Source organism: Rhipicephalus microplus, chromosome X (genome assembly GCF_043290135.1).
Source record: "Rhipicephalus microplus isolate Deutch F79 chromosome X, USDA_Rmic, whole genome shotgun sequence".
Taxonomy (NCBI): domain Eukaryota; kingdom Metazoa; phylum Arthropoda; class Arachnida; order Ixodida; family Ixodidae; genus Rhipicephalus; species Rhipicephalus microplus.
In genome coordinates this window covers 143,997,848-144,022,862 of record NC_134710.1, presented here as the reverse complement: position 1 = coordinate 144,022,862, position 25,015 = coordinate 143,997,848, and the positions used below count along the sequence as shown (strand labels likewise).

General features: G+C 44.0%; 1 protein-coding gene and 1 long non-coding RNA gene across 3 annotated transcripts in view; one reads left to right on the top strand and one right to left on the bottom strand.

Annotated features, from left to right (window-relative positions):
- The window catches only part of LOC119176911 (uncharacterized), a 92,207-nt gene that overhangs the window by 22,755 nt on the left and 44,437 nt on the right, over nucleotides 1-25,015 (top strand). The gene's annotated exons all lie outside the window — the stretch shown is intronic.
- LOC119176910 ((Lyso)-N-acylphosphatidylethanolamine lipase) overlaps nucleotides 14,075-25,015 on the bottom strand; it is a 72,538-nt gene continuing 61,597 nt past the window's right edge. The window contains exon 8 of the mRNA XM_037428249.2: nucleotides 14,075-22,762. Coding sequence (XP_037284146.1) covers nucleotides 22,586-22,762 — 177 coding nt within the window. The 3' untranslated portion in view covers nucleotides 14,075-22,585. The remainder of the gene's footprint in view (nucleotides 22,763-25,015) is intronic.

Sequence of the window (25,015 nt, the reverse complement as noted above, 5' to 3'; positions counted from 1 at the left end):
GGTAACGAAAGGCCAGTTTTGTATTTAAGTCGAAAACTTAGCTGCAGGGAAGAGGCATACAGCACTTCTGAAAAAGAATTTGCTTCCCTCGCGTGGGCCGTTCAAAAGCTAGCCTGTTATGTCTCCGGTTCGAGGTTTGTAGTCGAAACGGACCACTGTCCTCTAACCTGGTTGAATAACATGTCGCCTAAAAGTGGCCGGTTACTGAGGTGGAGCATGATACTCCAACAGCACAACTTTGACGTTCGCTACAAAATGGAAAGCTAAACGATAATGCAGACGCATTGAGCTGTGCGTTTTAGTTAGTACCTTCTCCACCTTTCGGTCTCTCGCTGGCGAGTCGGGGCAAAATTTTGTCCTCATCACGGCCTTAGCTGAGCGCTCTCGTCCAGAGTGATCTCAAGGGGCCAACTTTATGTTGTATTCTATTTTATTACGTTGTTGTACGTGTAAACATTTGAGTTTTCATTTTAAGAGTATTGTGTCCCACATGTGCCTCTTGATGTACAGAGAACAAAATTCCGACAAACACGTAGCTAGGTATATGTTATACTATACTTTGTCTGGTGTTCTGTCGAGTAACCGATGGCACTTGCTTGTTGCAGAACCATCGACAACTGCTAAGACAGAAATTCGTCAGAGGAGACGAGCGAAGCTGGCTGACAAGTTGTGGCGACAAGTCAGTGGAGCTGTGATTTGTCCTTAAGAATGGGATGTGTTCACGGAACTGAGTCTGGAGCTACATTCTCCCCATGGCCCTGGAGGCAAACCAGGAGGGCCCTAGAGAACTAGCGCGCCCGACATCTGAGCCACGTGGAAGCAGTTCGTCTTTCCGGCACATTATCTGGCAGCGGGGGTGCTGTTACGCCTGGAAGTCCACACCCAACGCAAATGCCCCAGCAAAGGCAATCTGTGTCATGGCCAGCGATCAAGCCCACCTCACTCGAACTCAACGACGTCATCAAGCGGCGGCGCCGGTCTGTCTTACGCAATGCACAGCGAGCTCCCTCAGCCCACGAGCCCGATGAAGCAATCGGCGCCTTTCAGTCTGGCGAGTTTTACGCAATGCGTGGTAACATCACTCGTCCTTGGGTGCAACCAAGCGTAGTGGCTACGGATTTGATGATCATGACGCAGCCCAGCGGCGGATTCCCACTGGAGGGTTCTGACATCACGGCCAGCGGCGATTCTTGTTGAACGTTGGCGACGCAAAGGTCCACCAGGTGCCTATAAAACAAGCTGGCGTACGCGTCAGAGAAGACAACTTGGCTCTTCGAGTTCCGAAGCTGTCGCCCTCAGTGCCGAATTTGTAACGCCTCTATTTCTATGCTGTACATAAACCTTGCCTTAATTCACCGTCGTCTTGACCGCTCGTTTATCAGCTCTGCGCAAAAACAGTCGAGAGCTGAGAAACACACGCTACCAAACGGCTGGTGACTTTGGCGGTGGAGTTCGGAGCAGTGGTGCCTTCGGGACCTGTGTGCGTCGCGCCTTCGTAACAATATGTACACGTCCTTTTATAACTATCTGTACCGTTCACAGATGACTTCTGTGACAAGCTTCTCGAATGCGCATGAGGGATAACGGACACAACACTTCAGTATACTCCGTCTTGCAGTTTACCTTCTTGTTTGGCTACAGTTGGCGTAACAAAGCTCTCAAAATATGTGCGAATATCAGACAAGCACAGACGAAGACGATGGGGCGTCCTGTCTTCTTTGTCTGTTGTATATATATTTCATGTTACTGCGAAGAGAAGTGTTCGAAAAAAAGCTCACAAATTTAAAACTTGTTCAAAAGAAATACCATTTCTGTAAGTCTTCGACGGAACGAAGAAATTTTTTGGTCCGTCAGACAGCCAGAAGGATCAGTGTATTTAGCAACCAGAGTTTACGGCCCCACCATGGTGGTCTAGTGGCTAAGGTACTCGGCTGCTGACCCGCCGGTCGCGGGAGCGAATCCCGGCTGCGGCGGCTGCATTTCCGATGGAGGCGGAAATGTTACAGGCCCGTGTGCTCAGATTTGGGTGCACGTTAAAGAACCTCAGGTGGTCGAAATTTCTGGAGCCCTCCACTACGGCGTCTCTCATAAGAGTTTGCGAACTAACTAGGCCACCAAACCCTGCTTAATCAAGTATTTATGCGAAGCATTTCTCAGCGTACTGGAAACACTTAAGGTATCTATCTATCTATCTATCTATCTATCTATCTATCTATCTATCCGTCTGCGTCTGGGTGCTCTCAAAATCACTCCTTGACTTGGGGTAAACCAAAGTTTGTATGGCAGGGTAAGATGCTATGGTGATTATTACAGTGTGGCGATGACATGAATCTTTAAAACGTCGCGTCGCGTACTACGCCAAACCTTTTCAGCCAGGCGCGTGTGGCATTAAGCTGTATGCCATGAGCCACCGTACAGGTATGACCCACAGGTGTTTGGCAGTTGATATCTATCCATGAACGGAAAGAACGTATATTGGTAATCTAAATGCGAGAGTGTCAAGAAAAAACCGACCTCGGCAGCGTTGATCAGGTGTACGCAAACAATAAACGTTAAGTTCCCAGCAGGTATCGAACCCAAGCGTTCTGCGCATAGTAATCGAGAATCTTACCACAGAGCAGAGCCAGGTCCCAGAATAACTTAGAAGTGTGGCAGCTTGGGCTAGTTGGTATGGCAGACGATAGTTATAGCGCGAGAACAAAACGACGACACAGAGACAAGGAGACGAAAGACACGAGCGCTCGTGTCTTTCGTGTCCTTCTTGTCTCTGTGTCGTCGTTTTGTTCTCGCGCTATAACTATCGTCATCCCAGAATAACGTTTGAAACAGATTTTATATGCGTGCGTAAGGCTGCTTATACGTAAGTTCTGGGTTCAATGCTGCCCATTTCTTTTATAAACATTACATATGTAATTCTGTGATGATAGAGGCTTGGCGTTGTGTAAGTGTTATTGTTGTTAAGCGCCGCCCACTGAAGTTAGTCTACGGAGCACTAACCCGGGCTATACCATCGTCGGAAGCACAAGACCTTCATGTCAGCCGTACAGCTTCTGGTTACACCTACCCGAAGTCAACTTCCCTCCGCATGTTCATAGTACGTGGGATCTGCCAATTTTTTTCCTGTAAAGCTTCAGCAACGATTGCGTTCCAATTTTGAGTGATGTGTTGTTCTTCAAGCATGCTGTCTAACGCTTTGTCACGGTAAGATATTACGGCTTAGTCACGGTTTTAGTTATTTAAATACTGCGCCACAGTTACTGGGACAAAGAAGTTTAGGAAAACACATCTTAAAACTTGGACACGTAAGACGCAAACTATTAACTGAATTTCGCGCTCTTCGTGAATTTGCACTTGTACAGTAAACTTCTCAACGTGTGTCCTCCATATATAGCTTTTTTAGTCAGAGTAACAGTACTAGGGAATTTTACTCATACAACACCAAGACCCACACCTCACTCTGCTAAAGTCATGGCTTTGTTTGGTCAAGGCTTCGCGCCGTGCCCATGTACGGAACAAAGGATTTGGTTTTTCGGTATAAACTCTCTCCTGCCACCAGGGGGAGCTCTAGGGGTGGGAGTGGCTCGGACTCGGTTCGGTCGTTCGGTTCGGACTGTCACGATGGATGGACGTGTTTTTTGAGCGCTCCCGATCGACTGCACAGATAAGTTGTTTTGCATGTTTTGACCTTGTATTTATAATTATAAGGCAGCAGTTAAAATCCCTGTAGAACTTGTTTTATTTTACGGCTTTTTCGGGGCTCAGTTCCCAGGTATTTATTAGATTGTGCGTGCGTGTGTGTTTGATTTTTTGTTTATTGTTGTTTTTTCTTTTGCTACCCCGTGGGATAGGTGCACGTACATTGAACACGCAAATTTTTGTAGTAGAGCTTAGACTTTCTCTTTTTTGTAGGGCAGGGCTCGAGTTTTGTAATTATCGAGTGAGACAAGTCATAGGGACAATTGGTGTCGGAAAGACATGGTTAAAAAGACTGTAAAGTGTTCAGGATGTGGGGTTGGTTTGAAAGTGGACCCAAGTGCAGAAGCGGAAGGAGAAGAGGCTGACGCGAAGCGTAGGCAATGTGAGGTCGAGGAAAAAATGGAGAAAATGGTGATTACCCAGAGTGACCTGCTGATGAGAATCACCGAGCTCGAGACTGCGTTGGCGACAGAACAAGAGAAAACGAGGGCAACGGGAGAAAGGCTGAAGTCCGCCGAGCAAGCACTAGCCAAGGTGAACAGAGGAACGGCCTACGGAGAGAACAGTAGAGAAACAACAACCAGAACGGCGGAGAAGAATGAGCAAGCAAGTTTGGAAAAAACAGGTTCAGCTGGTTAAATTGTCACAAGGCCCAGTTTCAGCGAAGTAGTGGTGGGGCTGGGAGGGGACAAAGCAGCCAGTGTCACAGGTGCAAGTAACCCCCAGGTGCAGGACGCTCCAGCTTAGAAGTTACAGCATGTGATAATCGCCGGGGACTCGAATTTAAATCGATGCACAGAAGCCATCAAAGAGAGGGTAAAAGGTGACAAGAGGTTGGCAGTAGGGGCGTTCCCAGGACGCAAGCTGGAAGCAGTCATAAGGCAAGCGAGCGCAAAACTCAAAACTGCAGCTGATAGACGAAACCTCGTGATAATTTCAGGCGGTTTAAACGACGTGTTAAATGAAGATACAGCAGGACTAGCTACCACACTGGCGAAAGGCGTCGATGACATGCGCGCCACTTCTCCTGAGGTACAGGTAGCGATATGCACGATACCGTAGGTACCTTTGCGTGATAGCAACCTGCAAAAAGCGGTTGTCAACGCAAACCAAGAGATATGGCGGATGAGTCGAGAGAAAGGCTTTGAGGTGGTGGAAAAAAAAACAGAGAGGTGCATAGGTGGGGTGGTTTTCAACGAGACAGAATTCACTTCGATCGGTGGCTAGGTCATGAGGTGGGTTGGCGACTTGCAGGACGCGCAGTAGCTTTTTTGGGGGGCAAGTGGGCCCTTCAAGGTGCACGATAGCTAGTAACGAGGAAAACAGCCAGGGAGACTCTTTGACAGGTGGTATGGACAGATACGATTCCAAAGAGGCACCAGTATCTTAGATAGGTGGAGTCCGGGGCAGAAATAGACGTAGCCACGAGTGCCGAGCCAATTCAGACATAGGGTATATTAACATGCAGGGTGGTAGGAAGAGGCTGAAGTGGGAAGAGATAGAAGAACAGCTAAGAAAGGAGAGGCCGATGGTATACGGTTTTGTAGAAACACGCCTCAGGGGCACGGAACAACCTCCTAACAATGCGTACTACGCGCGGAAATATTGTAACAGAACAGAATGCAGCAGAAAGGGGGGGGGGGGGTAGTATTGGGGCATTCATTCATAAAAGTACAGACTGGCAAAGGGTCAAGCAGGAGTTGCAAAAAACATTTATGGCTAAAAGGGAAAGTGGCAGGGCAAATGACACTCCTTGGTTTCGTGCACTTGTGGACGGGAGCAAAGGCCAGAGAAGAAAACCAGGAAATGGTAGAGTGTATATCAAACGACATTCAGGAGTTAGGAGAGTGCGAGATAATCATACTATGAGATATGAATGCGCACATAGAAGATATATATGGGTATACCGACCCGGCAGGCAAAATGATCATGGATATGTGTGAAAGGCTTGATTTGATCATTTGCAACAGTACCAAGAAGTGTGAAGGGCAAATAACATGGGAGGTAGGAAGGCTGCAGTCAACGATAGACTACGCACTGATGTCACATAGGATGTATGATAAGCTCAGGGGAATGCACATTGATGAAGGTGGCTCCAGAAGTCTCGGTAGTGATCACAAACGTATCAAGCTAAGCTTTGGAAGAGCAGTGAAAGTGGGAAGAAGACAAGATGAGCAACTACAGAAAAATTTTTATTCGGAAAGGAAAATAGAAATAGCCACTAAACAAATTGAGAAAGTATTCACTGAGGATAATAAAACAGTGTGGACATACACGAATCTAATTAGACTGTTTTGGGCTAGAGCTTGCTAAGGCACGTGACAAGTCACCCCGGAAAAGAAGACACAAACCCAAAAGTTGGAGGGATGAGGAAGTTAAGAGAGCCATAGCAAAACGTCAGGAAGCCTCTAGGGAACACAGACATGCTAAGCAGCGGGGTGAACCGACAGTTGATGTTGAAAGAAAATGGGAAATCTTTCTAAGCTGTAGAAGGGATGCATCTCTTCTGGTTAATGAAAAGATTAGAAGAAAGGGAGCTCAGTAGCTGGAAGAAGTACATAAAAAAGATAGAAAAGCAGGCTGCGAAATTTTGGAACCATCTGAACTCCCTAAGAAATGAGACGAGCCTAGAGCAGAGGTTTATAACTACAGCTCAAGGTGCTAGGCTAGAAGGGGACGCAGCTATTGAATATATAAGAACAAGGGTGACAGAAAATTTTCAACAAAGAAGTGCTTTATGCACCACAATAGACAAAGATGAATCAAGTGGCGCAATGGCTCCATTTACACAACAATAGTGGGAAAGGGCTGAGAAAAGGATTCCTAGTAGTACATCAACAAGCCCAGATGGCATTCCAATTATGCTGATAAAGACATTAGGTCTGAAGTCTAAGCAGGCATTGAGAGAGGCAGCGAGCAAAATAATAATCGATGGAGAAGTTCCCGATGGATAGAAACTTAGCAGGATGAGCATGATCTATAAAGGAAAGGGGGACAAAGCTGACATAAACAACTACCGTCCTATAACAGTGACATCAGTGGTCTACAGGCAGGCGATGCAGCTAGATTATAAAGGAAAGACTGCAGGCATGGATAGAGAATGAGGGTGTGCTGGGGGAACTGTAGAATGGGTTTCGGAAACACAGGAGGTTGGAAGACAATCTGTTCTCACTGACGCAGTGCATCAAAATAGCAGAAAAGGAACTAAGACCCCTGTGGCTAGCATTTTTGGATATCATGGCAGCGTACGATAGCGTGGTTCAAGAGGAATTGTGGGGAATACTGGACACACTAGGCGTGGAAGATGTAGTCACTAATCTTTGAAAGGATATCTATAAAGGTAACAAGGTAATTATAAAGTGGGAAAAACAGGTATCCAAGCCTGCAGAGGTAAAACGGGGACTTAGGAAGGGGTGTCCCCTCTCACCCTTATTATTCATGATGTACCTACAAGGATTGGAGGCCAAATTAGAGGGAAGTGGACTGGGCTTCAACCTCTCTTTCGTCAAACAAGGAAAACTCATTAAACAGGCACTACCAGCATTGATGTACGCAGATGATATAGTGCTAATGGCCGACAACAAGGAAGATTTGCAGAAATTGGTGGACATCTGCGGTAATGAGGGAGATTTAGATTTCAGATTCAGTAAGGAAAAATCAGCAGTCATGATTTTTAATGACAATGAAGGTAGTGAGCTTAGAATACAGGAGGTCGCGCTAGATATAACAGATAAATACAAATATTTGGGCGTATGGATAAGCAATGGGGCCGAGTACCTAAGGGAACACGAAATATACGTGTCGACTAAAGGTAACAGGAATGCAGCGGTAATGAAAAACAGGGTACTGTGAAATTACAATAGGTATGATGTTGTGAGAGGAATATGGAAAGGGGTCATGGTTCCTGGTCTGACGTTCGGCAATGCGGTCTTGTGCATGAGATCAGAAGTTCAAGCAAGATTAGAAATTAAGAAACGTGGAATAAATAGGCCTGCCTTAGTAGCTCACGGGAATACACCAAATCAGGGAGTACAGGGTGATATGGGATGGACATCATTTGAGGGCAGGGAAGCTAGCAGCAAGATAAAATTTGAGAAGTGATTGAGAGAAATGGGGGAGGAGCGTTGGGATAGGAAGGTATTCGGCTACTTGTACATGAGAATGTCGATACAAAATGGCGCAAGCGAACCAGAAAATTGACTCGTAAATACTTGGAAAACAGCAGGGGGCCAAACCAAAAAGAATTATCGGTTAAGAAGAAGGTGAAGGAAGACGAGACCGATATGTGGAGAATTGGCATGATTAAGAAGTCCGCGCTAGAGATCTATTGAACTTTTAAGAAGGGAATTGCCAAGAAAGGATCTATGATAATAGTCGGGGTAGTTCTCTACTGTTTGAGGCCAGGACGGGAGTATTGCGAACCAAGACATATCGGGCCAAATACGAAGGGGTAGACACGGTATGCAGTGCGTGTGGAGAGGAAGAAGAAACTGTCGAACACTTGATAATGTTCTGTAAAGGGCTTCACCCTATAGTTCAGGATGATAGCGCACAGTTTTTCAAAGCACTGGGGTTTGGGGACAGTGAGGGCAAAATAGACTTTAAGCGGGCATAACTAACTAGAAGGAGGTTATCTGATTGGTGGCTAAAGTCAAGGCACGAGTGAAAATTAAACCCTTCACTGCAAAGTACGAATCCTCAACCTCACTATTTAAGGAAAAAAAATAAATCTAGGTTTTGCTTTAATAGGTATTACGGCTTGGTGGCGCGAGCCGCCGCCCGATTGAAAGGGTATAGCCATATCCATCCATTCATTCATCCATGGCTACTTCCGTTATTTTAATACGGATGCGACAGATGGCACTCATTACTCTTCTACCTCGGCCTGTTTACACAATCATTGGATTCGCTCTTTGCGTCTCTGCATGAAGATCTATTCTATGGTTGTAAGCCTGAGATAGGCGCTATCAATATTTATAGGCGCTTGCAGTGCTGTTGCCGCGTCTTGGCTCCCCCCAGCCCAAACCTTGCTGCCCCCGTTTATGTCCACGTAATAACTGTCAAAGCAGCTGCTAATTCTGGAAGCGTCTCGCACCACTTGTCACGTGATCATAGACGGCGGTGGCGAGCTATGGGCTGAGCGCCGCAATGTTTTTAGGGGCGCCTCAGCATTTCTACCTTAATTTTACGAGCTTTCCGATTGAATGAAATCATTCAAGCGAAATCGTCACTAAAGTGAGTGCCAGTTGTGATCGTGCACCATTTATCTAATGATCTGTAATTGCTGGTAAACAATTGAAATGAAACATCAGCAATCGAAAGATCTCTACTTAATAGACAAGCGCATCATACAATTTTACTCAGACTAATTTTCTTCGGCCATTTCTGAGTAAATATATCTGTTGATAAAGTTTATTTCCTAAACGTCCATCAGACTGGCGACGTCAAGACATTCGCTTTCCCTAGGGGCGGCCTCTATAGAGTGCTGCTTTTGCGCCCACCAACAAGGGCGGCATCCTGGCGTCGTTTCGATTCAGGCAATTTGATGACGTCCTGGGGAGCGCAGGGCCACTTCGATGGTTCCTCCATGCATTTTTCTTCGTTCATCATGGCGTCAAAGGTGGGCCTTCTGCCGGTTCCGTCGTCGCCGCCCTTCTTTTCCTTGTCGAAACGGAAATGCATAAGCGGGGTAGACTTCGTGGCGCACAAGTGCTGGAGCCTTGAGAGCTGGTAGTAGGTTTCTGCTTAAGAGGCAAAATAGGTAGCTCAAAAGTAGATATAAGTGTGATTAAACCACTCCGCGTATACCTGAACCATGGTTTAGAGTGCTACAGTTACTGGTGATCCGAACTATACGAACACGACCTTCCAAGGTACAGCGCGAAATTACAGCGCAGTGAGCGTAGCAGAAGTGCGTCAGAGTGAAGTGCGAGTTCGCAGTGGCATTGATTAGACGGCGGTGCTCATGCTAAGAACGACTTGCCGCTCGTGGAGCCAAGCGACTGCGACTACGTTGTTAAGATGGCAGCTGGGCTTAACAAACCTTCAACGGTGTTGTGTTCTTCGAAGTGGCAATTAAGGTCGTCGTACCCCTACATACTAATTGTCACCACACCGAGATGAAACGCTGACCACCTCCAGTGCCATTGTGACTGCTTCGACAGAAGGCGCCACAACATCTTTGTCGTCTGAGGCCCCGGAAGACGCAGAAGCACTTGCTGAAGTCTGTGGATCCAAAACACAAGGCCCGCTTACAAGCTTCAAGCCGTGACCCGAGTCCCCTCCCAGCCCCCTCTTCCGTGTATACACATCTTTTTGCGAACGACCAAGACGCTACTATGACAGCATCCGACACACTTTAATCAGCAGAACATCGTCAGCGCGCAGGAAGCTACACTGACCAGCACACTAACCACAACGCTTGACATGCGGCCTCCAAGCACTTGTAGCGGCCACCCTGGGATGATTCCACAAAGCTGTTATTTGCGCCGGAGAACTTACAGTTCCTGCCTCCAATGAAGCAAACCACGACAAGGGGAGCTGCCTAGATAAAAAGAGGTGAGAGTACTAAGGAGGAGACCAACGTCCAGTGCATTAGTCGGAAGGATACCCTTTCGCGTGTTAGTTGGAAGACGCTGCATAAACAACTCACGCAGTACAGCTCTGTCCAAGAAGCCCACCTGGTACCCAACTAGGTGTTGCAGGTGACGTAGTAAATGGGTCAGCTACTGTCAAAAAGCACTTCTTTGTTTAGAAGTTCTAGCATGCGCCAATGTACAGGCTTAATGAGGCAGCGAAGAAAAGTCCACGTGACTGTCGTATATAGAGTTCAATGAAGCGATCGCGCGAGGAATTTGCGTATTTCGGCAACTGTCTGTAGTGGCAACGCTTCAATGTGTGGCTCATAATCGGTAACTTCTGATGTGACGCGATGACTGCGGACTCTGATCTCGGCTTGATTCCAAGACGACAAACAGTTCTGCATCCATGACGTCATGTAAGAAGGTCGCAAGTACGAACTACTCTTTGAGAGTTGCCACTACAGACAATGACCGAGATACGCGAAATCCTCGCGCAACCACTTGATGAAACTATATATATACGACAACTTAGCAGACTATTCTTCACCACCTCGTCCAGCCTGCACATCGGTGGATTAAACAACTCCTAAACAACGAAGCGGTTGAAGACAGACGTCCCACGCAATTTCAACGTCCCGTGCAGCACCTAGTTTGGCAGAAGCTGAGCTTCGCGGACACAGCTGTACTATTTGAGCTCTCTCTAGAGCACCTCCCAACTAGCGAGCGACTTGCTCTCGTCTCAACTACTGATGCACTGGGAACGTCAGCCTCGTCCTTCGCATCCTCACCTATTTTGACTTGGCAGCTACCGTTGCGGTGGCTCACTTGATTGGAGGCAGGAACTGGAAGTTATCCGGTTCAAATGACAGCTTGGTAGAATCATCCCAAGGAGGCGACTTCGAGGGCTTCAAAGCCACATGTGAAGCCTATCAGTTGGTGTGCCGTTCAGTGGAGCTGGCTGCTGCTGATGATGTGCTGATGAAAGTATGACGGATGCTGTTATAGCAGTACTTGCGTATTTCGTGAAAGATTGCGTATTCTTGGGGGAGTGGGGGTGAGTGAACTCCGCTTAAATTTTTAGGGTGTAGGAATGAAGCCTTGTGTTTGAATCCACTGTCTTCGGCAGTTGCTTCTGCCGCTTCTGCCGCTTCTAGCACCTCATACGATATGTTATTGAAGTAGCGTGCGCTTTTGAAAAAACTGCAATGGCCCTGCAGGAGGCCGACCAGGTGAGTTGCTGCTGGCATGCAGGCTTCGATGCTGCCGGGCTACTCGTGGAGCGCCCCTGCTACGGTTTCAGCTCGGTGTTGTAACCATTAGCAGATCTGGGTGCCGTTGAAGGTTCGGCAAGCTCAGCTGCCCCTTTACCCGCGTTGTCACGGACACTTGGTTCCAGGCGCTTCATTATTTACGAGGAGCATGTTGGACTTAGTCCGATATTCGGCAGTTAAATAAATTGCTTAGGAAGTTTACGCTTCCCTGGGATGCACTTGCACTACGCTCACCGCGCTGGATTCTTGCGCTTCTCCATGGAAGGTTGTGTTCGTAGATCGTGTCACCAGTTACTGTTGCTCTTTGAAGCACGGCATAGGAAGGCACGGCATAGGAATAGTACTGATACCCCATTCATTGAGCAACTTCTTTTTCCTCTAAAGCGGAACTCCACACAGGAAAGCGCTCTTGTCGTGTCCGGTTGGCGAAGCATCCTAGGTCTTGAGGCCACTACCACGTCCTTAGATATGGCAAGACCATGAACCCATTAATGGACTCCTCTTTAGCCGCGTAGTAAAACGAATATTTGCTTAGAGGTTCCAGCCGCTTGAAGAACATCGGCTGCAGTGGATCCTGGCCAGCAACGGCGTTGCTCGGCGACTGGCCGCCATCGTCAAGACATACGCTGCTGCTGGAAGCATCCTCCAGAGAGCGCGGCAACGCGTGCGCCCGCATGACGAGAGCGACATCCAGACGAGTCGCTTCAGGTGATCAGTTGACGTCCAGAGACACGCGAGACCACTGCGATGGTTCCCTTCTCACGCGCTGCCTTGGTCAACATGGCATTCAGCATGCGTCTTCTGTCTGGTTCCTGGCTTGTGCCCTCCTTGCGCTTGCTAAAAAATAACACGAGATAGAAAATGCTCTCTTCATTGTTGCCAGCTGACGCATCCTTGGTTGTGCGTCCGCCACCGGTACCACCGATGCGGGACAACCAGCTTTTTTTTAAGGGCTCCTCTTTTGTAGCATCTCTCGCTGAGTGATTTCGCAGTGGTACCAGTTTATCGAAGAGGCACCTTGCCGAGGTAAATCATCGCCACCGACAGGGTGTCTCGGCGATGGTTCCACTGTCATCGAGACATACGCTGCTGCTGGGAGCAGACTCAGGAGGGCACGGCAACGCGTGCGCCCGTACGAGGAGAGCGGCCTCTTGACCAAGTTTCGCTTCAGGTACAAAACTGAAAAAACTGACATCTGGAAGCACGAAAGACCACTCCGATAGTTGCCTCCTCACGCTCTGCTTCGGTCATCATTGATGTCCAGCATGCGTCTTCTGCCTGGTTCCTGGCTTGTGCCCTCCTTGCCTTTGCCGGAAAAGAACATGGGCTGGTAAGTGCTTTTGTCGTCGTCGCTGCTTCCGCCGATAACGACAAGCTTCTCTTGAATGGCTCCTCTTTAGCAGAATCCGGGTGCGAGTACTTTTGCAGAAGTTCCCGGTCTTCTAAGAGGTCCAGTTGCATTGAGGCCTGGCCACCGAAGTCGGTGCTCGGCGATGGACCGACGTCCATGTTGCAGGCCGACTTGATGTGCATCTTCTGGGGACATAAAGATTGGTTGCATCGGGTCCGGTTCAGTCATCTGGAACGAGAAACGGCCGCATTGAGTATCAACTGGAAGAGGAGCCAGAAGTGATGACACCGACCCTTAGCTGCCGAGTACGCGTACAGAGCGGTGAGGTTTCCCACCGCAGGCAGCCGAGGCTCGGCACCGTTCTGTGGCCCGCCCTTTAGAAGAAGCGAGCCTAGGGCCGTCCGCTGTCGCGTAGTGGCGCGAGAAAACAGTGCGCAAAGTCCTAGAGGTGCACGCGAAATCCCGCAACGTCTTTCTTTTTCGTAAAAAAAAAAACGACACAACACTGCCTATGTTTTCCTGCAATCAGCATGTATTATTGAGATACAGTGAAACAGCTCGTTCTGCAGAAATTACGGCGTCAGCGTCGGTGTCGGCGTCGTTGGTTGTAAGCGAAAAATTGTCATGTAACGCATGACCGAAAAATCAAGAATTATGCAAATAAAATAAAATCCTTGATCTCAGTAGAGACTCAACCAGGGTTGTTTGAGCCAAGTGGGGATTGAATTCTGGTCGTTTGTGTAGTAAGTGCATGTTCTACCAGATGACCGCGCCTCTGCTTGTTAAAACAGTGAAAAGAACTTCCTCTGGTGTGAAACACAGTGAAAGTAGTGTTCATGCTTCACAAACTCACGTGTCCTGTATACATACTTGACAATGCCACATGAAATATTGCAGTATTGAGGCGTGGTACAAGCGTCTATTGTCAATGGCCGGGAGTCAAAGTAAGTTCTTGTTGTTGTTTTTGTTCACTTATTGTCCTTGGAACATAGCCACTATGGGGCATTGGCCAATAAATGAGTGGTTTTTAAGGAAATATCATTTGGCTAGCCAATGTCGCAAAAATACAAAGAATACGATTTGACATCACTTGTAAAAATGTCCACTATCATGTGAAGGCACGTTGAGCTTCTGAAACCCACAAAACTTTATTTGTAAGCTATAACACAATAAGCTTACTCATGACAATATTTTTATTAAAATACAAAACAAGAATAGGCAATCTACTTCAGCAGATATATTGCCACATAAAAGCATAATGCCCAGGAACTCTTTACAACCACAGCTGAAACTGAAACATCTTTCTCAGTGAAGTGTGAAGTTTCAGTAATCAAAACAACTGTTGTGCAGCTTTTGACACAATATATCTGTCACAATAAATTTAACACCAGAAACAAATAATACATGCACAGAAACAATGCTTTTTCGGCCAATTGTACAATTTACTAAAATATATGCAGCATACCTTCACATACTACAATCCCCTTGTAGATACAGCAACGTGTGGTCCCAGTTTTGCAGGACAGCATGTATCACTCTCACTTTTTCCTTGTAGACTAGTTTTAGATAACTAACATACCTGTTACAATACCCCTGATTTTGAGCTAAATAGCCCCTAAACATACACCTTAACATAAACCAACTCCTCTTTCAAGATTTCTTAAGAATTTTATAAACAAAAGCATGAGAAATATGTTATGGTGGCCTTCACTGTACTATTAACGATTTGATGTTAATACTATAATTAAAAACTTTTAAAAAGGCAGTTGCCACTTTAATGCACTTTGATAATAAAAAGGAAGTAAGGTCCCTTCCAAACAATTTCGATGATTTGGCATAGCACCGCAATGACACAATACTACAATTAGCTCAAGGTAAGTTTCCTTTCTATTCGAGGTACATGCAACTTTTCAGCTTGGTACCACTCCGTTCCTATATACTCATAAAAATTAAAACATTTCTGAAAGACAACAGACCAAACAGGTTACTGCTAAGACGTTCGCACATTTGAATTCATGAACAATATGGCTAAAATCCAACATTTCTTACTGTAAAAATGTTTACATTGATTTATCGAGATTGGTATCAATGTGTATTATCAAAACAATGCCAAGCTAACCAGAAATAAGTTAGAAGCATATCTCAGTTGCTTATCATTTGAAAATGTGGACATTGTAGACAATGTATATGGCTGAAAACTTACGGTAGATTACTAGTTTTTAAAGAAATTTTATACCCAAACGTTTTTTTATAAAAGCTGAAAATTTCTCCTTGTGAACTATTATTGTGCAACATTCACAATTATGTGGGGAAAAAAGAAGCTATATGTACAAGCCTTGATTGGAAAATTAACATTTATGTGTGTATGTACTATAGACTAATACCAGTAAGTGTGTCCAGGTCATTTTAAAAATACAATGCAACTGCAGTTTCTTGTACCACTGGAATTCATGCAACAAGAGAAATAAAATGTTTTAGTGGTCCAAATTTATTTGTTATATGCAGCTTATTCAAACTATTTTAAAGGTTAAACATATTGTTCGCACAAAAGGCCGGTTAATGGCTATAGCCCCTTGCACATTAAAGAGCACTGCACTAACTGCGGTTGTGTGCCACTACTACGTGAAATGACAGTGGTATGGAAGCACAAATAATAAAGTTCATCAAAAAATAAAGTATATAATACAAAATACATGCACGCACATAGAAGCTAGAGACAAATGCTTGCTGCAATTTTTTTTAGATAAGTGAGGACCACTTTCAAATGCCCAACTAGATAATTTTACAGAGCGGATATGCTTCTTATATTAAATTAAGCAATTTTTACTCAGGATAAACTTTGTTCTAAGTACAATGCTTGCATTCTCTTACCTTGTATTCTCTTAGTTTCGCACTGTTGCTGCTAAACAAATATTGTGTTTACATTTCATAGGAGGTCCCATTTTAGTGTACGCTAGGGACCTCCTTCGGTATATTCTTTTTTTGTACACCTTATTATGAAATAATGAAACTTAATTTGATTGATTAATTTATTGATTTATTTATTTATCGTGTTTTTCACCTTTATTTTGTTGTATGTACAAGTGTGTGGGCTCTATAAATGGAAAGTACAATCACAATATATAGAATTACCTGCCCAAGAATGTTCTGTTGCGATGACTTTGCAAATTGACATAGTGAATCTTTTGAAATCACGGAACAATATATAGCAGTGAAAAAAAAGCAGGGACGCTTACTTTGAGCAAGTAAAAAAAGCAAGCGAAATGCTTTCAGCAGGTTAAAAAAAATAAATAATGGAGGCAAGTGTAACTGCCGTTGCCTCCATTATTTTACAGTTGCCTCCATTATTAGGAGGCATATTCTGCTCTGTTGAATTATCAGCCCTTCCAACCACGGCAATTTTAATGCTGCAGTACTATCTGAGCATTTGTATCTAACAAAGTGAACAAACATGACTTCCTTCCAATGTTATTTTCTCCCCTCCTTGCCACCTTCAAAGACTACAGCAACACTACATTTCTGCTTGTATGTGTGTGTCTTTTTTAAGCTGTAGCAATCACACACCAATTCATTTTGTTTGTGCTTTACAAAGTGTAGTCTAAAATTGAAAATAAAGCGTATTCCTTATTGCACGATTTTAGCACACAAAAAGTGCACTGCGAACAAAAAAAATTTTCCTCTCTGTGCAGAACATCTGCAACATAAATTAGTCCCAATATGAAATTACACAACCACTTATAGGTACACCTGACTTCCTTTATGCTATAGCAGACACTAAGTATCAAAGCATGCAGAAAATACTTGGCAATAGAACTGAAAAACATCTGTGCAACATTTATAAAAGCTTACAGTGTTATAAATATTTTATTGTAACAAAGTGTAACAGTATGAAAACAAGATTATAAAACATACAGCAAAAAGCAGTATGTATATAATTATTATGAATATAATGCCACCTTCAACACTAGCACAACAAACCCTAATCTAGCACAACTTACTTGCCTAGTCTTTTTTTTTTAATTAATTGTATATAAGGAGAGGTTTTGCCTAGTCTTGTAGTCTTCTTACAGTCCAACCACTTCAGTGGGTCAATTTCGCTGTGAGTAATGTCTAAACAATTTTCACTGCTGTACCAACATGTAGTACAGATGACATCTATAAAATAGTATGCCACTACAAAAAGCAGCTGTTTAAACATAGTTATTGCCAATATAAATACACCTGCTGTTATATTTTTACCTTGATAAATTCAGAGCACCCTTAAAACAAAGGAATATATTTGAATGCCAAGTCATTTCCCCAATGCAGAAAAAAAAATTTTTTGAAAAACCTTTGAAACAAGTTACACCAAGTACATCACAAACTTCGGAGCATATAATATATTATTATCAATACACTAACTTTAAAGGGTCCTACAACTGCCCAGAACATGAAATGAGATGACTGTATGAATAGAAAGATTGTCCATTCATAGCGACTCAAAGCAACCGTGTTTTTCTCATTAAATGTCGAGTTATATTTTTATTTATTGAAAATCGTGAAAGTAGCCTGTGGTGCCAAATGATGGCAGAACCTTAAATTATCCAATGTGCCCTGTTATGCAACTGGATGTGGTCAACAATTTTCTTGTCAGTACCTAAACATTGTTTGCTTCTTTATAGTAAAACATATCACTCCATAAAAATGTACATATAGGCCTGCGTTAGTAGTATGCATTAAAGTGCCTTTGTAGTAGCACGCAATAATACGCTTTCACATGACAATCATCCTATGCTCATCAGTGCATCTTGAGCAACTTTTCTGCGTGCTCATAAAACCGTGCACGCAGTATCTGGGTTGCTAAGATTTTGGAGCGACGCGGTTTTACTATTTACAATTTGTCTCCAAAATTACATGTACTGCTCATCGGCATGGCTGCGCATATGCGCAGTGACGTTTTCGTTGACTTGGCTTGGCCCTTTTGTCAAACGACAACGGGACAAGCCATCTACGACACAGGTGCACGCAACTCAGTAGTACAAATACAGAGAAGCTGTATTAAGCCACACCATCTCATTGTAATGGCTTGTTATTTTCAAAAATAGTCGTAAAACTCTGAATAAGGTGGTTAGGCATTGTTTTGGTAACTTCTCCGAAAGCAGAACGACAACGTGCACGTCGTCAGAAAGGCTACCGACATCCCTATAAATTTTCAGCATAGCTGGATGAAAGGGTTCATCCTTATTCAGTCTTTCAGATCAAAAAATACTGGTTATAAAATGACTACATGTTTTTCGGATTAACTACAACAGCTACGAACTCTACGAACGGTGAGCTTTCTGTCGCATCGAAAATAACTGGGTCGAAATAAATCAGTTGTCGTTCCCTTTAACATGGCTAAATAACCTGAACTCAAACAAACATCTTGTCCTGAAAAAAGAACACCTAGCACTATTCCAGTGCTTAGAAACATTAATTAATGCTTCAGCATAGGTCCTACCTTAGGTCTTATGGTCCTAATCAGAGGTATCAACAGGTCCCAACACAGTTCATAAGTTATCTTTCTTAAAGGGCCAGTAAACATCTTCCCGGTGAAAAAGTTGTGAAGAGTAACTGTGAATTTATATAATGTGAACATGCTACTGCAAGAATTTTGCCAATAAGTATTGTAATAAGGAAGTCACAGGGCAAAGAACAACCTGCTTATGATGGTTTTTATTGCCCGCTTGGCCTACCTCTTTTTTCTGCTGCAAAGAATGGTAAAGATAGCCAGTTGTGAGTATGCCCACTACAGCACATAAGAGTAGATCAGCGATTCACCGTACGTACTCGCACAATTTGTGCCTTCGCATAACTTACCCACCTCTAATATTTTACCAGGTTTGTTAAAAAATGTATTTACTCGCATATTTCACGCTACCCGACGCACAAAGAGACTTCGGACCTTTCGATGCTTTGGACGAAGCACACCTTGCCGAGCAGACAAGCTGTCAAATGGGGTAAGTCCCTTTTTCCGAGGAAGCTTCCCCCGAACTAGGGTCCCTAAAATACCGTACCCAAAAACTAAAATACCGTACCCAAAAACAGAACTGCTCGAGCGTTTTCCTCCTCTACTACCACCGCCAGAATGCACGCCCGCGTCCCGGCACGGACACCTTTCTGCATCGGAGGCGTGGGAGGGCCTGTTGCGTGCAAACTGTTTTCCTCGTTCTTTGCATCCACACTGCACTGCAACGCACACTTGGTCCAATTCTGAAGTTTAGGTTTCATCATCCAGCCGACGCACTTTTACAGTTCCCTTGTGATGTGCTATGCAATTATATATACAGCGAAATACAAGCTCGCTTTTGTAAATTTTGCCGAAGAAAAACGTAACCATAACACCGCAAAGCACTTCACGGTGACATACTTCAATGTGTGACGATCGGCGCGATGGGTTCACGAAAAAGCAGAAGAGAATGCGCTTCCTAATGCAAGTTTCCTGCCATTGAAGAAGGCTTTTTCAGTTATGTGCAGATGCTTGGTCTCCCGGCATCACCGTGTGGTGGGACCTAGTTTCTCCCAGCATTGTGGATAACAGCTCCAAGAAAATGGGGCATTCGAGTGCGCTTGACAGAACCGTGGACGGTGCGCTTCAAGAGGGCGGTGGCAGCGGCCACAACGATAATTCCCAATCGTACTCACAATCAGTGATTTCCACTGAACCGTGCGTGACCAAATCTGACTGGTTAGAGTATGTGCCAGTTATTTTCAATTAACAAGTATACTTCGTTTGTTCTCAATTCATTTTATTTTTTCTAGGTATATACTGCAGGCGTTAGGGCTGTGACACGATATTTCGTATGCACTCAAAAAATCTCCGCGTAATTTGCGCCCAAAATTGCGAAAAAAAGTGCGCCAATTATGCGAGTAAATACGGTAAGCCATCAGCGCACAGCCAATGATGGATCAACGCTACTGTTAGTTACTCACAGACTGCGCAGCACAGTGAAAGGCACCGACGAGGTTAACAAATATGCAATGCGCATGGCGATTGCACGGCCAAAACTGCATCCTTGCAAGGTGAATACGCAATTTCGTAGTGCAGACGACCAACAGACAAACTTAGTGCTATGTCATGTTGCCCGTGGGCAACATTATGTAAATCAACGGATAAAGAGGACTAGTAAGGTGCCAAAGAGTGGTGTGGGATTTAATTTTTTTTTTAAATAAGGTTCCTGTGCAGCACGCAACTCTGTGAAATTTGCCGAATTGGATTGCTACGGCCTTCTGTACAGATAAGTAAGCTTGTTTGGAAGGTCTAAAGAAGGCTAGGCCAGTTTACTGGTTCTTTAATGTTAACATTTCAAGTGAGATGTCAGCACATACAATGGTAGGCACAGTGCCAAAAGGGGTTGTTCCCGATTCATGATAAAAATCCTTAATTCACAGGTTCTAGCTCTTAAACTTGTTCAACTGTGTTTCACCACCCCGCTCGCAACAGTGGAGACAGACGGTTCATTCACGATATTCTGGCAAGACAGGGCATGAACGAATCAGCCAAAAAATGATGTGGCAACAGACGTGTGCTCTCTGCACTGCAGCAATTCATTAGCACAATTTGCACATTTCACTGGGCACAAGGCTACAATATTTTACCTAACCTGACTGAGCAAGATATCACAGCAACATTTTCTATGTTATAACATGCCGGTAAAGCTGAGAGTTTGAACCATTAGGCTTAGTGAAGTTATGTAGAAATTTTTCAAATTTTTAAATTTTTCATAGCAGCACTTCAAAATAATGTTTATAGATGTTTCATGACACATTTATAATTCGCTATAATATAGCTAAGCTAAACTAAAAACTAAACTGAAATATGAGTAATCTTAAAACAACTGGCTGAGAAGTGTGCTGGCATGAAATAAACATGGCTCACATCAGTTGAACAGAATCGCTTTGCTGAAAACAGAGTGTGTCCTAGCAAAAGAAATCATGCAACCTCAGGAATTCACACAGAGACCAGCTCTCTTAGCCCTGATAAAATCTCAAAACCAGTAACAACAAAATCTCAACAACAAAATTTGTTCCCAAGACTTGACCATTCACAGCAAAACACTTTAAGTGCACCTCTTAAATAACCCATTACGTATAGTACAGATCAGCAGTATTTAAGCCTTCTAATGAAGTAAGCTCGTTTTGACAATTTAGAGCTACAGCAAAATTTCAGTTTTTCTCATAAGAATAGAAAGAACTAATAAGATTAGTCACAGTTTGCCAGCAAAAATATTTTCCTTTAAGCAACCAACTTCAATCAACCCAGTCAAATCACTACACCTGTTCCAAGGGTCAACTGTGTTAGAACAAACAATATTTGACAAAATATTTACATCTTGCTCAACCTCAGCAGACCAGTGACTTTATGTGGTAGGACGCTCAAGCTCCAACAGGCTTGGTCAGCCTTACGGTAAACAAGTTTTGTGCTCAGAAAAGCATGACATATGGTAAAATAGAATAGAATGGTTGATCTGGAGAACTCATTTTTACTGCACACCACAAAATTCCATTTCTAGTGTGTTTGTTAGCACATCGCTTAGCTTGCCCTAAGGCTCAGCGATTATTTCACAATGGTCTGCATCTTCCCACAAACACATATGATGAAATAGGGTGCTTGATTTGGAGCCCACACTTCTGCTGCATACAAGAAAGACCAATTACTAGTGTTTGTTAGCAAAACACTTCGTCTGCTCCAGTTTTGAGATTATTTCACACCAGTCTGCATCTTCCCCCAATATTTGCATAAAGCCTAAGGGTCAAAATTCAAGATAGTATCGGGCCACTTTTTAGGCCACCTTGTATCATTGCTTTAACATCTTCAGTAAGCATCACATTCCTTCTTCTGAATTTTGGTAGAATTTCCAGATTCTATGGGGCCCATATTTATCAGCAAGAGCAGTTAGGTGTGAAATGGCATTGCCATTTATTTAATCACCAAAAATCAGATTGAGCATAACCTGAACTCTTTATAAAGTATGCTGTCATAACACCTCCCACCTAAGTCTAGCATTCTGTTATCAACAGAGAAACTTGACTTTGGGTCATCTCCAGATCAACCATAGATTCATAATCACAGATTAACCTCGCAGAAAAACATTCTCAATAGCAACTTGGTGCAAAACAAAAGTAAATGCACACACAAGCGGATACCAGTGAAACAAAGAAGGAAGTGCTTGAAATTGACAAACAACAGTGACAAAAGGGTCAAAACACATACACATCACCATAAAGGCGGTTCCAAAAAATAGTCTTATCTATACATCTAACATAGCCATTCTCCATGCTTCAAAATTGAGACTAAACAGTTCAAACTTCAATATAGACCAAGCTGTGACTTTCGAAAAATGGCCAACCAAGTGCACAACTGGCTTCTGCACGTGACTGTTTATCACCCGCAAACACAGTCATGGCTATCTTCTGACCACTCTTTCTTGAAGTTATAACCATGCAAGGTGCACAGTAAGCAATTATTGCACAAGGAACACACAAAGAGAATATATATATTTACTGAGGCAATAGTTTGCTAGCACTACCATGCTGCGATGTGCAACTAAAATCTGCCGTACAAGGCCAAAAAAATTCCTCGCTCAAAGGGTGCCAACGACATTCATTTTTTTTTAAACATATACCAATGAAGGTGCCTTTGTTCTAAACTGCAACGGGCAACCTCCTCAGAGTGCAAGTCGATGTATCATTTCCATTTGCTCCCACTCTTCTCTCTCCTTCTCTTCTGCCAAGGCGCGATTCGTCTTCTCAGCTGCATCAGCTCCCCGACAGATCTTTGACACAATTTCATTGAATTGCTCAGGCTTGTCGGCAAAAATGTGGTGGCCAGCACCATCAATGATCTGAAAGTGCAAGAAAAAATGTACATAAAAAGGTTGGAACAGTCTACCTTGGTGATACAGTGGTTACAGTGCTCAGATGCTGACCCGAAAGTCACAGCTTCGATACTAAACAAACAGGAGATAAGACAAGACCACCGTGAACTGATTGAGGCTTTCCATATTGATGGAAGCTGTAGTCATTGTAAAAGCACCCCCTGAATTGCTATTAATAAACTCAAAGCGTATTTTTACAGGAAATGTGCCAAACTGCGGGTTTTAATTGCCTGTCTCCTTTTTGCTGTTTGCTCTGCGCATGTGGGTACCTCCCTTCCGGTTTTCGCCCTCTTTTTCTTTTATATAATCACTTGCCTAAGATGTAAATATAACAGCTGCAAGCTTGCGCAGGTGTCGTCGCCTCTGCCTATGATGTGCGGTGTTTTTTGCACAATTCTTCCTTTCTGAAAGGTTCATTACCAGCTGCATTGATCTCACTTCAATGGAAGCAAAGCACAAGAGGTTCATGTACTGTATGATGTGGTAAGTGCACAAGGACACCTAATGGTTAAAACTTGATGATATGTGATGTTTTTTGGCGCAAGAGCCATTGATGACCAAAGAGTGCCAGTGCATGAGTAAGAGTGTGAAGAATGGTTATGTTAAGCGGCTGTATAGAGGCCTAAAATCCTTTGCCATAAAGGCGGGTAAAATACACAAGTATTAAAATCATGAGAATGAGATGTGATGTGTGCATAGAAAATGAGCGGCAATCCTCAAAGCCTTTGTGGCCAAAGGCGGGGAGGCCAGTGCTTTCTGTAATTTAGGCACCGCAGCAGTTACCTCTGTTCGGAGGTCATGCTGCAGATAACCAGGGTAGATGACATGAAACCAACGAACATCATTAAAAAACGAGAACAGTGACTTGAGTTTCCAAAGCGGATCTTTACCAATAAACATTACTGGATCAAGAGGCACTTGGTCTCACTGAAGTAATAGGAAATGCTTTTTTTTATAGGGTGTAGTTCACTGTATTGTATTAAAATATGAAGCACAATCTGTGGTCCACCACATTTATCACACATGGGAGGGTCAGCACCAGACAAAAGGTATGAATGTGTACTGTAAGTGTGTCCAATTATGAGCCTTGTAAGTGTAACTTCTGTATGGCGTGACTTGGACACTGGCGGCCGGTTACCAAGTTGCGGCTTGGTAATGTGCAGTTTATTTTGTGTGTGCAAATCCCATGTGCTCTACCAGTAAGCTCCGAGCTTTCGTCTAAGGAAAGGTTTTCGTCTAAGAAAAGTCAAGCGCAGGGATATCAACGGATGTATTGGTGTTTTCGTTGGCGGACGTAGCTAGCTCACAGTGCCCTGACACCCAGCACACGACATGTTTTTTAAGTGAGTAAACTGTGCACAGGAGTGAGCAGAGCGAGACTACAATGAGAATTTTCTCTCTTTTGAGCGTTTTGAGGGCTCTTACAATGCTCAGGGAGTCTGTGTATATGTCTGCACTTTGTAAATTTCGTTTTGTGTTTTACAACCGCAAGTATCGCGTAGGCTCCTGCTGTAAAGATCGCAATCTATGAGCTGCCACTGTCATGGCGGGACATATACAGCAGAAGCAGCCAAACGGTGTTCAAGTGGCATGTCCCTTTCTTCAGCTAGACCCCTCACACGAAGTGCATAGCGCTGTTTCATGGGAGAGCATTTGTCAAGGAGGGCAGAACTAGACATATCACTCATAATGTAGTGTAAGGGGTGTTTATTGTTTGTGTTCACTTTGAAAAAGTACACAAAAGATAAGTAGCACCTCTGGAAACGTAAAGACCACTCGTTCGAGTCAACATACAGGCTTTCCACGGGACTGGTACGGAAAGCACTCAAGAAAAACGGATTCCCAAATGATGGACCCGGTCAAGCATTTTCAAAACGCTTGGTGCTACAGACTGATAGGCGATCGCCCCATAATCTAGGCGTGTGCGTATAAGGCTTCTATAAAGATTCATCAGACATTTTCTATCACTGCCCCATGATGTCAGACATAAGACCCAGTACATTCATAGCATTCAGTCATTTATTTTTCAGATTTTTTTATGTGGGCTACAAATGTCAATTTCATGTCTAAAATTATGCCTAGAAATTCGTTTTCAGTTTCCACAGCTAGTCACTGGCCGCAAAGGTCAATGATCCAATCAGGATGAAGGCCTCTCTTTCTTGTAAATACATCATCGTCATCATCATCAGCCTCACTACGTCCACTGCAGGACAAAGGCCT